At 42.7% G+C, this 17,829-nt stretch overlaps 1 protein-coding gene across 2 annotated transcripts in view; it reads left to right on the top strand.

Moving 5' to 3' along the window:
* rgs19 (regulator of G protein signaling 19) overlaps window positions 1–17,829 on the top strand; it is a 142,989-nt gene that overhangs the window by 75,855 nt on the left and 49,305 nt on the right. The window contains exons 1-2 of one of the 2 annotated variants that reach the window (XM_078555163.1): window positions 1,831–1,909; window positions 2,005–2,138. In XM_078555163.1, the coding sequence (XP_078411289.1) occupies window positions 1,907–1,909; window positions 2,005–2,138 (137 nt within the window). In that variant the 5' untranslated portion in view covers window positions 1,831–1,906. Of the gene's footprint in view, window positions 1–1,830; window positions 1,910–2,004; window positions 2,139–17,829 lie in introns of those variants that run through there. The other variant, XM_078555164.1, reaches the window with a different exon arrangement.

The raw sequence follows: 17,829 nt of genomic DNA, 5'->3' as shown, positions 1-17,829 counted from the left end.
TCAGATGCCACATGAAAGGTTACTGTGGAAAACAAAAGCTTATGGTGTAGGGTGTAACATATTAACCTGGATAGAGGATTGGCTGGCTTGCAAAAACCGAGAGTATGCATAAATGGTTCTTTGATTGGCAGGATGTGACTCGTGGAGTGCCACAAGGGTCTGTGCTGAGACCTTAACTTTTTGCAATTTACATCAATGACTTAGATGAAAGGAGCAAAGGCATGGTAGCCAAATTTGCAAACGACAGAAAGATAGGTAAGAAAGTATGAAGAAGACATAAGGAGTTTGCAGATGGATATACATAATTTGAGTGAGTGGACAAAAATCTGGCAGATAGAGTAAAATGTGGGAAAATGTGAAGTTGTTCACTTTGGTCAGAAAAATAAAAAAGCAAAGTATTACTTAAACCAAGAACAACTGCAGAATTCTGAGGTGCAGAGGGATCTAGGTGTTCTCATGCATGAGTCACAAAAAGTTAGTAAGCAGGTACAGTAATTAAGAAGGCAAATGGAACGCCATCCTTTATTATGAGAGGAATTAAGGATGTTATGCTTGTGTTCTACAGGGCATTGTTGAGACCATATCCCGAATACTGTGTGCAGATTTGATCTCCTTATTTCAGGAAGGATGCAAATGCATTGGAGGTGGCTCAGAGAGGTTTACTAGATTGATGCCTGGAATAAGTGGGTTGTCTTATGAGGATAGGTTGGACAGGTTGGGGGTTGTTTCCATTGTAGTTTAGAAGAGTGATGGGTGACTTGATTGAAGTATATAAGATCTTGAATGGTCTTGACAAGGTGGACCTGGAAAGGATGTTTCCTCTAGTTGCTGAGTCCAGAACTAGAGGGCACTCTTTTAAAATTAGGAGTCACCCTTATAGGACAGAGCTGAGGAGAATTTTTTTCTCAGAGGCTTGTGTGACTTTGGAACTCTCTGCCTCAGAAGGCAGTAGAAGCGGGGTCACTGAATATTTTTAAGGCAGAGTTAGATATATTATTTTTTAGGCAAGGGAATCAAAAGTTATCAGGAGTAGATGGGAATATAGAACTTGAAACTGAAACAGATCAGCCATGGTCTTATTGCATGGGGGAGCAGGCTTGAGGGGCCGAATGGCCCACTTCTGCTTCTATTTCGTATGTTCATACAACATTGACTGCACTTCAAAAGTACTTCATTAGTTGTGATGTCTTGAGGTTGTAAAAGGTGCTGTGTAAACAGAAGTGTTTCTTTGAGTTGACATTCACTGACTGAATTATTAATCATTGTTGTCCAAAGTAATTCCAAGGAATGCAAATGACCTAAATCTCATTTAAGCCGAGTGGCCAAGAATATGAGCTGGATCCCCTGCTGCTAGTTGTAATGCATGGTTGTAACAGACCTTTCTGGTCTGGGATTGAGTCAGGGCCATGGACAGATCTGCGACCAACCTCCTTTAAGCCACGCACCCACCTTCCCAAATCAAGGGTATGTCAGGTGGAGTTCCTGGGATTTTGCAGGGAGTTCCACCCTTCCTGCCCTTGACAAGCTTCAGTGGAACTAACAGCAGTTGAGGCTTAGTTTCTCTTTGAGGCCTTCTGAAGGCTGCAAATGTTTACTAAAGCAAAGCCTATATCCACAGTTTCTTCAGGGTTTCTGGCAATCCTCTGCTTAAATAATGGCAGAATCTGAGAGAACCCCATTCTACCCCGTATTCTGTAACAAAAGGTACATTTTTGTATCAGTTTTCTTTGTATAATGAAAATATCTTATTGTTCAGTTACTACAGACAGCATTCACTAGAATGTGTACTCCAATTGTATTGCAGTGAGGAAGAAAATATCATATGATAGCACAGGAAAATGCTTACTACACCACAGGAAGCAGGAAGTTGTCTCAGAAGCTCTTTGTGGATTTTTAAAAATGTGCAATGGTTGGAAATTAATTTGCTCTGGTGTGTTAAAAAGGGAATTTATAGCATACGTTCAAATAGTTCAGTGTTTCCAAGCTCTATATTTCTTATTTTAGTGTGCAAGATCTGAACAGAGTGAGAAGAAGCAGCAGATGTCGCAGAATGAGAACGCCACCACAACGCAATCTGCACGCAACCATAGATCAAATACATGCTGTTTCTGCTGGTGCTGTTGCTGCAGCTGCTCATGGTATGTCCTTTTGTATGTTATTTGGCCTGTAGTATAAGTAAATATTTGTGATACAGATTCTAACAGCTAAGAAAATGTATAAAGATTCTAAAGAATAGTAAACTTCAGTTTGAATTACTCACAGTCTGCTTTTACCATTCAAAAGGTCGAACTTCTATTTCTTTTATGACTTTTATGTAGCATCTTTCAATCTTTCATCTCCTCAGAATATCCCAACACACTTCACAGACTATTAATTACTTTTGAAATGTAGTCCCTGTTAGTAGACAAACAGGACAGATAATTTGCTCGTAGCAAGGCCTCACAAAAAGCAATTATGATAAACGACATATTAATCTACTTCTGGTGATGTTGCTTGAAGGGACAATGTTGGCTAGGGCGTTGGAAGAACTTTCTGCTCTTTTCAAATAGTGCCATGAAACCCTTTAAGCACACCTGAACAAGCAGGTGGTGGCACTCCCAACAGTGTAGTGAAGCAAATTATTATATTTTCTCTGAAAATGAATAATTGCATTTTAGCAAACACTTTTAACCTTTTTTCTTTTCATGGTGAGTATTCTTTATTCCTATAAAATACATTGGAGATGTAAGTCTATATGGAATGTGTGCACAGATTTTTGAATTAATTCATGATTAGAATAAGAACATGGCTTTGATTTATTTGAAAAAATCTTTTCTTCTCAATGTTCATTACACAGACATTACATGAGAAATTTATGAAAAATCAAATAAAGTAGGCCATTCAGCATACTAAACCTGCACTGATATTTTCTCAGCCTCATTAGCACTATATTTTAAACACTATTCCCAACCTTTTCTTTAATATTGTTAATTCCCAAATCAAGTTCAGTCTCAACTATTAAGCACCCCAAATGATTTTGCACGAATGGTCTTCTCGGATGTTGTGTTTCGATTTCTCATTAAATAAAATACCTCAATCAGGTAATTCTATAAACTCCGAATCTGCAGGGAGTATATTACAAATTTAGGCAAACAGGTAGGCCGGAATTTTTCAGCCCCTCATGCTGGCGGGATCTTCTGGTTCCGCCGATGTGAATGGGGATTTCAGTGGCTTGCTGGCCCCGCTGCAGGCCAGCAGGGGGTTGGGGGGGCTGGAAAATACCGGCCGTAGAATTTTATAACACTGCACAGGAGGAGACCATTCCACCTATTGTTCTCATGCCAATATAGCACTTCAGCTTGAAATGAAAACCGAAAATGCTGGAAATACTCAGCAGGTCAGGCATCAGCTGTGAAGAGAAACAGTTAATGGGTGGAATTAGAATCCCACGACGGGGGGATTTCACCCCTCCCACCAGTAGGAGCCAGTGTCGCTTCTGTCCAGGAGGTCAATGCAATTTCAATGCAACCAGGCACTTAATTGGCCAGCTCCAGGTTTCCCATAAGACAAAGGCCCTAGTTGGATAGAAATCCCACGCCTGAGAGCTGCAGACCAATCAGAGGCTTGCAGCTCTCCATTACCCGCAGCGCTACCGGGAATGGTGACTGGTGCCAACAATGCTGTGGGGCCTTCACCAGGGATCATCGCTGGATCAATGGAGACAGGCGAGTGGGGCGGGATGGGGGTCACAAGGATTGGGTTGCCGGCAAAGGGGGGCAGGGAAGGTTTAGATGTTAGGCCAAGGAGGTCGCTTTCCCTCCTGCGGCACCCCCATTCCTGATGCTGGGTCCTTCGATCGGGTACTGAATGCCTGTCAATGAGGGACTCCAATAGGCCACTGGCAAACCCAACAGAGTTTGCTGGGTGACCAACAGGAGACCTGTTAAATCCCTGAGCCACCATTAAATCCCGATAGGCTTCGGGCTTTAAGAGGCTTGTTAATGACCCTAATGGACATCCTGATGTTAGTGGGTGGGATTCGCATATTGGGTTCTGGTTGCCCTCCTACCCCCGACTAAATTAGGGACAGTTTTCCCAATGCCGGGAATTGGATGCGGGTACTCCCGCCTGATTCTTCTGGCCTCCACCATCGTCATAGCCACTCCAACGATCTCCATTAAATTCTGCCCGATGTTTAAGGTCGATGACCCTTCATCATAACTGAGGAATGAGAGAAATATAATGGGTTATGAGCAAGTGAAAGAGGGGAGGGGGGGGAACAAAAGGGAAGGTCTATGATAGGGTGTAGGGCAAAGAAAGTTTCATTGTAGCGCACTGAGTGAAAGAACAAAAGATGTGTCCAGATGAGGTGTGAATGGCTGGATAGTGGCCGTCCAAATGCAAAGTGAAGGAATCAAGAAACAAGGAAAGATTGAACCAGCAAAAAACATGGCAAAACAAAATGGAGGTAGAAGTTTTGATCTAAAATTGTTGAGCACAATGATGAGTCCAGAAGGCTATAGAATGCTGAGTCAAAAAGATGAGGCGGTGTTCCTCGAGCTTCATTAGAACACTGTAACAGGCCAAGGACAGAAAGATCAAAGTGGTAGCAAGGTGGAGAATTGAAATGACAAGCAACAGGAAGCTAAGGATCATGCTTTTGCACTGAACAGAAGTGTTTACAAAACAGTCACCTAGTGTGCTGTTCATGCTCTTCAGCTTGACCTGCTTTCTCTCGTTCTATTTCCCTACCCTTTCGAGGCATGATTAAACTTTGGTCTTTGGCTACCTAAATATGTTCTGTGCAAATTTCTAAATTTTTAGCATGTATTAGTTTATATCAGAAAGCTGCTTATATTAAATAAATTTTGTTCTGTGAGAAATTAGTGACTGCTTAGATGAGAATTGAAATGTAATGGCGTTAGACTAAACATGCCTGCGGGGCAAAAATCTCACCATCACGATTGGAAAATAGATATGGATAGGAATGGATTTAACATAAGTCCAGCTGCTATCAAACTACTACCATCTGCGGAGAGGAAATCTTTCCCAGTGCATCTGCGCTCTTGAGTGGAAAAAGTAGCAATGAAAGAAAGAGTTTGCCATTTATATAGCACCTTTCATATCCTCACGATGTCCCTACAAATTACACAACCACGTAATTATGTTTGAAGTTCAGCCATTATGTAGAGAAATCTGGCAGACAAAAGCAATGAGATAAATGGCCAGCTAATCATTGGCTGAGGGAAAAATATTAACCAGGACATTAGGAGAATTTTCTGCTCTGGAGCTGAGTTTATGTAACACTTTTCATGTCTTCAGGAGGCCCAAAGTGCTTCATAGCCAATGAAATATTCACTGTTATATTTTACTTTTGAAATAGTCATTGTTTTACTTTAGGCAAGCACAAGAGCCACATTTAAACAGCATTGGAAAGAATGCCCATCTAATTTAGCTATGTCATAACAGTTGAGAGATGAATATTGGTCAGGACACCAGGATAATTCATGGCATTTTTTTTTTGCGAAAAGCACAATGGAATCCTTTGAATCCACTTAAACAGAAGGCAATATTGATTTATTAACTTCTCGTCCAAAAGAGAGCATCTTAAAAAATTAGCACTGTCTCAATCTTGCCAGCCTGGGGTTTGCCCTGGATAGGGACTTGAACACCCAACCTTCTGACTCAAAACATAGGGTTGCCAAACCTCCAGGATTGGCCGGGAGTCTCCGGGAATTGAAGATCAATCTCCAGAACACTGCTGTGAGCAACCCTGGAGGAAAATCATCGGGGCTTTAAAAAAGATAGTTTTCTTTCGTCGTTTGCTTTGATGATTTTTCTTTACTAAATATAAAATTATTGAAAATGGGAAAGAAAAGGCTGTTTGGCTAACAGTCAAACATCAATCTATTGGGTGATGAGCCTTTTTGCTTTCCAATTGGCAGAGGAAGGCAGTGCGCCACAAGGATGGACGTGTTGGCCGTCTAATGGTTGGAGCATGGGGCAAGTCATGTGGTGAAACCTCCAGGGATACATTTAATCACAGTTGGCAACCCTACACAAAAGTATGAGTACTAGCAACTGGGATAAGTTGCTATTTCCAATGTTCAAGAAAATGTCCTATTCTAAAAAAGGCAAATGCTTATACTTAATTTGCATGTTAGCAATTGTGGAAAAACAAATAGGATCTCATCCTAGTAACATTTCGTCACGTAGGATGGGATTTTCTGCCCTTGCCTGCTGCCGAGATCATGCAGCCCTGCCGAAAATCAATGGATTTTGCTGAACTGCCAAATCTCCTGTGGCGGGTACTTCTATGGCAGGGCCGGAAAACCCGGGCCTTAGTTTCTAAAAACGTTAGCCAAAAAAAACAACTACTCATGTTGCTTTAAATGTAAGATGCACCACCACAGATCTAAGTAATCAGATTATCTCACAAGTGATAAATAAGTATTGTGAAAAATGTTACGCAAAGATTTTCGCAAATAATTCACTTAGAATTTTTAAAAAATCAACTAATTAGATCATTGCATATAAGTCCATTCTAGTTTTTTGGCCCTAAAAATTATTCTTTTGCATTTACCCGCCCTATAGGTTGACACCACCCTCCCTGTCCTTTTCAGCCACAACATGCTGTACTCACATCAGTAGTCAGTCTCAATTTTTCACTCCACAAATGGATATTTTACTTACTGATCCCTTATGGGCAGAAATTTTTGCTTGGCGGGCGGGCGCACTCATGGCCCACTCGAACGTGAAATGAGGTGCATTGACTTCGGCTGGGCGTGCCGACATCAATGCACGGTTGCGCGATAGTTTGGTGCCGACTCTGGTTCGCCCCTGCCGACAATCAAAAGGCCTGTTCAGGCCATTAAATAATCAGTTAAGCTAAATTTTTCGCTGCCCGTCCAATCTAACGGTTAGTGGGCAAGCGAAAAGGCCTTCGAAACCTCATCCACAGGTGGGTTGAGGTTTCCAAAAGCAAATAAAAATAAAATAAATGTTTTACAATTGAGTTAATAACATGTCCCTGCTCACATGACAAATTTCTGCTCATGAGGTATCGGGTGGGGCGGCCGACCTATAGGGCGGGTAAATGCAAAAACATAATTTTTAGGGCCGAAAAAATAGGATGGACTTACATGCAACGATCTACGTAGTTGACAGAGTCACATGAGGGGACATGTCTTATTACATTTTTATTTTCTTTATTATTTTTTGTTATATCTCTTCATCTCCCTGAGGCAGGGAGCTGCCTCAGGGAGATTATGCGGCACTCATTCTTGCGCATGCACAAGGCTCGCGCTCGCCCCCCTCCCAACCCCCATACACACAGATAGCGCTGAGCACTGCCGCCCGCGTTTCATGCTGGGTGGGCCTTAATTGGCCACCTGTGCACCAGGTTACCCTTCTTTGTCCTATTCCACCTGCTAATCACCACTCAGCTCATGTTCGAGTAGAAAGCTTACTTTGATATTCAGTTCTTTTACTGAGTTGTTCATACTTTGAACGAAATCGCGGTGCGGTGCCGATCGTGGGTGGCGGTCGGATTCCCGACCATCCCGCCTGCCCCTGCCGAGCCTGCCCACCAAGGGCAAAATTCTGCCCTTTAACACATTGAAAGGGATAAAGTAGGTGATACAGGCTGTGTTGCAAAGCTGTGGGGTAGTTTAAGACACATCCACACAAAGCTGACTCCACGTGGCAAACAAGACCCACACCCCTCCCGGCAGATCACCTTTATACTCAGTGCATAAGTCAACCCCTGCTTAGGAGGGATCTCTCAAGGCTTCAAATGTCAACTTATATGCAGACATCTACGTTAGTTACATAAGGGTGCATTTTTCTCTGGTAACTTTAGTGTAGAAATAGACAAATTTAAAAGGGTGTAATGTTGGTAGAACTTGCTTATGTTTAGTTCTTTTGTCTTTACTGCTGTTTTATATATTACTTTCCAAAAATATATTAAGTAATATTACCAAGGAGTGGGACAAGAATTAACCCATACTTATTAAGATAATTAATGAGGATCTTGGGAAGCTTCCTCAGCTAAACAGTCAAATCAAAAAGTGACTATTTTATTGCATTTCAAACCTGGAATTAGTTAATCTAAGGAAGGGAAAGATTTCAAAGTATGAACAACTCAGTAAAATAACTGAATATCAAAGTAAGCTTTCTACTCAAACATGGGCATAGTGGTGATTAGCAGGTAGAATAGGACGAAGAAGGGTAACCTGGTGCACAGAGAGCATTGTAGGTATGCAACTCACAATAAATACAACTTCAGGCAGCAGGACCACTGCACTAGTGTTAGCTATTTAGGCATAGAGGAAAAGCACTACATGAGGTGACACAAACAGTAGGGTGGGCACCTAGGTGGCATATGACCAGCTGGACCTGCAGGGGCAGTAGACTATCTATCAGGCACTGTCCATGTCAATGAAGGCCACCATATCATCAGGACTTTCGAGATACTATGTTACACATCACAGGAGTGAACCAGTTTTTTCGTTTTGCTTGTGGCTGCCTTCTTTTCTGTATAATGAGAAAATAACAGATCTATTAAAATCATAGGGATGGAATTAGTCTGCCCTCGATTAAGGATCATAGATTCATACCAATATACTGCATTATTACCAGGTTCTCGGAAGACTGCGGGTTTACTTGGCCTCTAACTTTTCATTGCTTTAAGTAGTATTTCCACTGATGAACTAGTAGAGATAGAGAATTCAACATCTGTTGAATCTGATGAATCATGACCCACATAATTTTCCAGTCAAAAATGTGAATAAATAAAAAAATGGTTGATAATTGGGCACTGTGATCCCTGTGTCCAAGTTGCTGATAAAAGCAATCCTGTCAAGTGAAACCCTCCACTTTGGTGAGTGAAATTCTATGAACATACGAATTAGGAGCAGGAAAAAGCCATTTGGCTTTTGATACAATCAAGGCTAATCTGATTGTGGCCTCAACACCACCCTCCTGCCTGCCCCCAGTACCCTTCGACTCCCTTGTTAGTCAAGAATCTATCTAACTCTGCCTTAAAAATATTCAATGACCCTACCTTCGCTGTTCTCTGGGGAAGAGAATTCCACAGATCCACAACCTTCCCTACCTGAAAACTTTGACAGAATTCTGTGCGCAACAGTGTTAACTTGCACTCGGGTATGATACTCTGCGTTTGGAAGCAATTTTTAAGTGATCATTTGATATCTTCTCATTTCTCCTCATCTCCACCTTAAATTTAAATTGTGGCTCCTAGTTCTGGCCTTGCCCACAAGATAAAATATCCTTTCAGCATCCATCTTGTCAAGTCCCCTCAGGATCTTATATATTTCAATAAGATCACCTCTTGTTCTTCTAAACTCCAATGGATACATTCCCAACCTGCCCAGCCTTTCCTCATAAGATATGTTCACTCAACTGATTCCTTCATCCCAGGAATCAGTTGAGTGAACCTGCTCTGGACTGCTTCTAATGTAATTATGCCCTTTCTTAAATAAGGAGACCAAAACTGTACACCAGTTTTGCTTAGTACCCCAGATGTAGTTTCACCAATGCCCTGTACAATGATAGCAAAACATTCCGTTCCCCTTGCAATAAACAACAACATTCTATTTGCCTTCTTAATCACTTGCTGTACCTGCATACTAACCTTTTGTGGTTCATGTACTACAGAACATCTGTACCTCAGAGTTCTGCAGTCTCTCTCCATTTAAATAGTATGCTGCTCTTTTATTCCTCCTGCCAAAGTGGACAAGTTCACATTTTTCCATATTATACTCCATTTTGCTCACTCATTTAACCTATCTATATCCCTTTGCAGATTCCTTATGTCCCCTTCACAACTTACTTTGCTACTTATCTTGATGTCATCAGCAAATTTAGCAAACATACATTCGCTCCTTTGATCCAAGACATTGGAAAGGTCCTTCTAAAACCAACTCTATGCAAACAAACTTGAAAAATAATTCAGCTTGCCTTAACAGGAAGTAAAAGAAAGAGCTTTCATGACCTCAGGGCATTCCAAATTGCTTAAGAGCCAACGACTTATCATTGCTATCGTATTGTATGGAATTGTAGCAGCCAGTGTAAGCACAGCACGATCCCCTGACCATCAATGAAATAAATCATCAGATAATCTGATTTAGGGATGTTGAGGAAGGAACCAGATATTGGCCAGGACACTGGGACAGCTCCCTTCTTTTGAAAATTGCCATGGGATCTTTTATGTCCACATGAGAGGACGGACTTGATTTAACATCTCATTCAAAAGATGGCACCTCGGATACTACAGCTCTCCCTCAGTATTGCATTGAGGTGCAGCCTATATGCTCAAGGCTATGGAGTGGGGTGAAACCCATGACTTACCTTCCGAGAGGCAAGCATCCTACCATTGACATCTGAAGTGACCCTTTAGGGGTCATGGTTTTATCTGATACTTACTTGGCAGCTCAGTCTGGTTACCTCATCACTCTCTGTTAATTACTTTGCTATTTGTGAGATTTTGTGCTGCAAGTGGAAAATACTTGTCGTTAGCCTAGTCCCTAATAAATTCCCTTATTCTATCTATTCCACATTACATTTATGTCATGCAGAATATTGCATTCATTCTGTTATACAGCTATGTTCTATATTTCTGATAAGTTCAAATAATTTAAAAATAAAACATGAACTGATTGCGTGGCTATCATTCTTTGAGTAAGATTTAGTGGAAAATTAATTTACATGAAATTTTTGCACAATCCCTGCACACTGAAGCAGAAGTGGCTTCACAGAAGTCACTGAAGGGGAGAAAATGCATGCTTCTTGAGGAGCTTTTTAGGGAAGTGACTTTAGGTTCTGTTTCAGTTGATGCCTACTTGCAAAGGAAGAAAGTTTTTGAAACACCCATGAAACAGGAAATTTAGTTCCTATGTGGTTTTCATTGCAAATGAAATTTATAACGATTTAAAGAGAAATGAAACCAGGCAGATTATTTTTAAAATTTTCTTTTGTCTTTTTGCCTTTATTTACTCCAATGAACGCCTACATTTTTTTAGAATTCAAGAAATCATTATATAACTTAGACCTATGTATAGCACTAATGTTCACTTAATAGATATTCATAAAATCTCAAGATGAACATTGACAAGGAAGGCCATTTGGCCTGCTGAACTCATCCATCCAGAAGTATTATCTTTAAGATTTTTCCTACATTACCAGGAAGTTAATCACTTCCTTTCAAATGTCTCTTTCATCAGTTTGAACGTATTCCCTTTTGTCTCACTGTCATAGCATACTTTTCTATGCTGTTTAATTGTACAGTTGTAATTGTATAGTTTCAATATGACATTCATGACTTCAGTGCAACAGATGCTGTTTTGGCACCAAAATGGTGTCTGTGCTGTGCATGCACAATTCCAGTGTGTCCCGAGCTGAAATCCAATTTGTGGAGGTTAGCAGCATGTATGTTAGGAGCATGTGCTAGAAGTATGCAGAGGAAGATGCAAGTAAGATTCATGCCACCCAAGTCACAGGCCATGACCATCTTCGACAAGAAAGAATCTAACCACTTTTGGTTGGCATTCAAGAAGATTACCATCACTGAATACCCCACAATATCCTGGAGGACTCACCATTAACCATAAACTTAACAGACAAGCTACCTAAATATTGTGACTAGAAGAGCAATTCGGAGGCTGGGTATTCTGTAACGAGTAACTTGACTCCTGACTCCCCTAAGCCTTTCCACCATCTGCAAAGCACAATCAAGGAGTATGATGGAACTTCCCGCTTGCCTGGATGAGTGCAATTCCTACAGCACTCAAGAAGCTCAACACCTCCAGACATAAAAGCCCACTTCAAGGGTACCACATTCACCACCTTAAACATTCGCTCCCTCCCCCACTGGTGGCAACAGTGTGTGCCATCTAGAAGGTGCACTGCTGCAACTCCCAAAGGCTTCTTCAACAGCACCTTCCAAACCCGCAATCTCTATCACCTAGATTGACAAAGGTAGCGGGCATATGGGAAACACTGGTACAAGCCATTTTCTCTCCATGTCACACGCCATCCTGAGTTGGAACTATATCATTTTCGCTGGGTCAAAGTTCTGGAAGTCTTAACCAAACAGCACAGTGGGTGTACCTACATCAGATGGACTGCAGCGATTCAAGAAAGTGGCTCAACATCATATTCTCAAGGGCTGTTAGGAATGAGCAACAAATGCTGGCCTCACCAGCGATGATCACATTCATGAATGATTTTAAAAAAGGACAGATTTTGATGTCAGTCAACATAACATGATTGTTGATGTGATTTGATGTCGGTGCTTATTTTTGACATCACCGCTGCAGCTAATGCCTTCTATTAAACACGCACAACAGAGTATACAATCACCAGCAGGAAGGACACCTCTCCCCGACCGACGCTATTTAAAGCAGACATCAACTACTGTCAGATTAGCTGCTGATTAATTTCTGCTGGCTCGCTTGGCATTTGTAGAAGGGCTTGGTGATTTCAGAGTTGTTCAAAGTTGGTGAAGTCCACAGGTCGTGGTGCTGCATGTGGAGAAGGCCCTGATTTTGACTTCAAGGGTTCTGGTTAAGTCTACATTCTATCATTAATAGATTCTGTAGTTAGCATTCCCCTTGGCCTGCTGCATTAAAGGGAAATGGAGCAGAGGCAGCACAGAAGAGGAGAAGCTGCTCTCAGTGGGAGGAAGAGGTGGAGAAGGGCTCGAAGCAGGTTTTAACCACCCAGGGTCTTCCAGGAGTATTTCTTATCTCAACCTAAGCCAGGAGCAATGTGTGCGTCGATTCCATTTTATGAAGGAGGTGATCACATATCTGTCACTTCTTGCAGGCAGATCTGCAGCCACAGCACAGGATATGGCAACCCTTCCAGTGGCTGTGATGGTGACCATGACCCTGGATTTCTTTGTGTTGTGCTCCTTCCAGGCGGCAGCAGACAACATTTATAACAGCACAAGCTACAGGCAAACTGGGGATGACTCCCATGGTTACTGGCCCTGACACAATGTCGCAGTGCAGATGCACCCGGTGTAAGGGGATGGGCATGTGCCCTCCTTCAATCTTCTTTACCAACACTTTGGCACTTACTACACTCTGGAAAGATAATGCCTTTTTGCCAGCAGACGGGCTTGGCTGGCCCCTGTATCCCTCAGTATCACTGCAGGCTTACTTGCCTTACCCTGGGGAAATGTGGCCACCCTTCCTTCAGTACTAAATTCTTGTAACTCTCAGGGGTTTGTTTAACCTCATCTACACTCTCAGGAGTGCATCTACAGGGATTCACAGCTGTACTCAGAGCCATAGCCTGGTATGTTATGCTCTCTGACTGACTCCCATTCTCTGCAAGGGGTGTATGTGCCTGATAAATTTGATTGGCTTTACCCGTAACCTCCAGCAGTTGGTTCTGAGGTGCCCTATCTTTCGGCTGCCAAAACACACAGGCTTCTTGGCTTAATTTTTCATTTCAGCACGACCCTTTCTGCCCTGAGGCGGGCCCTCAGCATCTCCTTCTCTCCCATGGGTGCTCAGTTTTCTATCACTCTCTCCACCTCTATCCTTTCCACTTCATTGGGGATAACTAGGGGAAGGTCTCTTCTGGGACAAGGGTTTGTGGATCAGTTCATAATCATCAGCCAGTGTGGCTGCCTGCCTGGCCCCTGTTACCCTCCGTTCCTCTAGGTGTATTCTTATTGGGAATGCTATGGAGTTTTCAAGTTCCTCAAGGAGAATTATTTCACAGAGGCTTTCATAAGTGGCTTCTGTTTTAAGTGCTCACACCCACTGGTCAAAAGCAAGTTGGTTAAGCCGTTCAAATTCCAGGCACGTCTGGTAAGGCTGTTTCCTAAGGGTACAGAATTTCTGACGGTATGCGTCCAGCATTAACTGGTACGTACTTAAAATAGCCCTTTTTGCTGCCTCATAATCAGTGGCACTTTCCTCAGGTAAAAGGGAGTAAATCTCATGAGCTTTTCCTGAAAGCTTACTTTGCAGTAGTAGGGACCAATGTTGGACTGGCCACTCCAACTGCTGTGCTAACCACTCGAAAGAGATAAAGAAGTCTCCCATCCCTGTTACATTAAATTTAGGGATTAAATGAGCAAACTAGATTGCCTCAGCCCTAAAGTCTGAGCTAGTGGTGTTTTCAAGGGACACAGTAGGATTCCTGCCCCTCAGCTTGAGCTGGTTTAGTTTAAACTCCATTTCCCTCTCTCTGTCCTGAAATTCTCTCTCTTCTCTCCATGCCCTTTCCTGTCTTTCCTCTTTCTCTCTTTCCCTTTCCTTTTCCCCTTTCTCTCTTTCCCTTTACCTCTCCTTTTCTCATTCCTGAAATTCGAATTTCTGCTGCTCCAATTTTAATCACTCGATCACTACTCTATCCATTTCATCGTCCTCAATTTCCATCTGTAGACCGCTAGCCATCCCTTTTAAAATTTTGGGTTTTCTGGCTTTCAGGTGAAATTCTAATCCTAAGTGCCTCGCTAGCTCTTTTTACACTCCAAGGGACAGAACTGTTAAATTTTCATAACTAACTCCTGCCTGTAAAAACACTGGCATCGAATATGGACATTTTTACATTTTAGTAGGGCAGCCTCAAGAAAACCTTTTTATGTTTTTTGAAAAAATGGTTTCGAAGGAACAATTTACTTACCCCACTCTAATTCTTTTGTTTTGTCTGTGGGAACTATTCCGGCACTGAGCCCCCAATTTGTTATGACCAGTCCCTGGATGAAGTGCCCCAATTTGTTAACTTCCCAAACAGGACCCCAATTTTTTTTATGCTCCTTGGTGAGGAGAAATGAGCTGGCTCCCCTTCTTTATTCAACTGCCTTGGTTGGTCACATTAAGGTTAATTTAAAAGGGATCCCTTCCGCCGTGGATAGCTTTTTCCAGTCCAAATGTATTTAGTTTTGGAAGGAATCAATTTAACTAAGCTTTCTTGAGTCAAAGAAAGAGTAAGTTTATTCGTTACTAAAACCCATGAAAAATAATAAAAACACAACACACATAAACACACATCAGAAATGAGAAGTTAGGAGTCTAAATAAAAATTTTAAAAAATGAATCAGCCTTTGGCTTGTCCATGAGGCATAGATGTCAGTGCGCTGCAGCCGTTAAGTTGAGTGATTCCAGTAGAGCTGACTTTGGCAGTTTTGCAGTTGGTTTGGAGGCACTTGGTCTGTAGGGTAGCTGAAGAGGCTGCCCTATTTCCTTTTTAATGGTGGCTTATGCTGAGCCTTGCCTCCAGCAACAGAAAGAGGGAGAGAGAGTCTTCGACTGCAACTGCAGGGGTGGCTAGTTGATCGTCTTCTTGCTGTCATATACATAACACACCAGCACACACTGCACTGCTCTACAGCTAACTTTTTAATCCATTATCCCTGTGTATTACATGAGGGGAAAGAGTTGCCTTGCATCCATCTCAGAACTATTTTCACATTCTGAGATGTAAATCAAGAGGAATTTGATTTTTGGGTGACTGTGAGACGTACAAATTAGTCTTTTGTCTCTGCAACCACAGGAGATTAAAGTTCAGTCTTTTGCATCTTTCCGATCTCCCTTTTAAGTGTCTCTGCTTGAAGAAGGCCATGACACCTTTTCATCTGTGACATTCCATGTTCTCTCAGGACAGGTCTGACAGTATAATCCAGGAATTTTCCAGAAAGTGGTCACTTTACATCATCAACCATATTTTGCTCAGTGGCCTTGCTTGAGTTTCTTTAAAAACACGCCTTCCTTAAAAAGTTCAATATGCCCATTCATAATTCGTGGTGGTAATTGTCTTTTCATGACACTATCCTGGCAGCAGTCATGATGCATTTATCTATGTCATTCCACTGTTTCCTGAGTATTTCAGCTACCATGTCAAACCAGAGGGCATCTACAGTGCGACAAAGGCTAACTACTCAACACCTGGCTCATGACTCTGCTGTGCAACATAATCACATGTGGCCAGCGTATGTATAACAAGAGCCATGCTACCACACAGAACATCATCGAAACCATCAGGAGTTCTGGCAATGTCAGGAATATTCTGGGGAGGCCATCTGTCCTCATTGGAGCATATGCCCTGATTTGTCATGGTTTACTGTGTCCTGCACAACCTGGTCATCAACAGGCATACTGCAGCTCAGGAGCAAGAGGAGGAGAAGGGAATGTTTGAGGAAGGGAGGAGATGACCAACACATTCTCATTCCAGCTGGGCTGCCCATTATTGCTTTATTCAACTGCAGTTCCACTGATCACAATTCAAAATCCCCATTCTACAGCAGTCTCACACGTTCCCGTCCCGCTGTCACTGGCCATCACAGTGTACTTTTGGCTACATGCTGAAATAAAAGCCATCAAAAAAGATACATTCCAAAACTTTATCAAAAAACTATCCAATATTCTGTACAAAAGCCAACTAATTACCTTTGTGAATTCGCTTAGTATCTGTCTTATGGTTGGCTATGTCAGACCTGGTGTTCCTATATAGTGCTGATCCCATGGCTGCAGCATGACTGGGTGAAGGCTGCTTTCTTTCATTAGGTGAGACTGCAGGTGGCCTTGCAGGATGACTTTGAGCAGCTCCGGGCCTAGGTCTAGCTTCAGACAGCACCATCCTGGCATGGGCAGCAGCAATCTGGGCTGGCTGACAGGCAACATCAAGGACACTGACAGTGTGGCAGGTTTGGAGGACAAATGCTGTCATCCTGAGAGAGGACAGCAGGTTTGTGCCCTACAGTGTCACTGCCACTCTCCCAGCGCAGCACCTCAGCAATCTGAGTAATTTACTTGAGGAGAGATTGCTTGACTGCTGTAATACCCTGACAGCCACTTTGAGCACTTTGATCTGTCACTGTGATGACAGCAGTTTGAGTCTACATGGCAGCAAGCCAAAATTTCACGACTCCGGTGTGAGTTTCCACTGCAGCATTCACATGTTGGGTGGCCTCTGCCCATGCTGCAGTTTATCAGATGCTGCATCATGATCAGCTCTGCAAGTTCTGTCATGGAATGACTCACCAATTTCACACTGGTAAGAATGGTCCCCAAGCTCTGAGCATAGCCCTGTTGCGAGCTGGTGCTGGGCTCCTTCATGCTCCTCAACAGTCTGTCCACAAATGCACCAAACATTTCATTGTGCTCGCCTCATCTGCCTTTTTCTATACGTCGACCGATCAGAGTTCTGCTTTGCAGCAGAACTTGTGTGTAGCTTCTGCCCTCTGGGTGTTGGCACTGGTGGTACTCTTTCCCCTTTCTGTTGCTACAGGCCATTTGCAGATCCCGCCTCTATACTGCGTGTGACCCCATTGAGTGATGGGGTCATTTCATCATCATTGTCCTGCTCCTCTTATGCTTGATGCTCCCACATCAGTGCTTGACCAGGTGGCAGCTCTTCTGTACCTGAAAGGAGAAAGGTACAAGTGTAGGGATTCAGTCAGGGAATGGTGGACACTTATACCATCTTCAGCTTGTTCATCAGAAGACATTGTAGGATAATGGGAGTGGGACGTGAGAAGGTGCATATTACCTTCTGTGATTTCAGCCCTGCCACAGGCCTTCACCTCAAATATGGCCGCTGCAATGATGCCCAGCACCTCATGGGGGTGAGGACACATGGCTGTGCCTGTACCCCACTGGTTAGGTGTTGCTGCCTCTAGTTATGTGCCACCTTGTCCTGCAAGACAAAAGGAAGGGTGTCAAAGGGTGTGGTGTAATATATTTGGATAGTTGAATAGGTAGTTATCTGTACAAGCTGAGAGTTATGGGTGGGAGGCTTACAACAGTGCTAAGTATGTGAGGCTGAGATGAGGCTGGGTCTGAATCCTGCTTGGTACAGATTGTTAGTAGG

This window comes from Cetorhinus maximus, chromosome 13 (assembly GCF_964194155.1).
Source record: "Cetorhinus maximus chromosome 13, sCetMax3.hap1.1, whole genome shotgun sequence".
Lineage (NCBI taxonomy): Eukaryota > Metazoa > Chordata > Chondrichthyes > Lamniformes > Cetorhinidae > Cetorhinus > Cetorhinus maximus.
The sequence above is the reverse complement of the archived record's forward strand: the minus strand, read 5'-3'. Positions and strand labels throughout refer to the sequence as shown.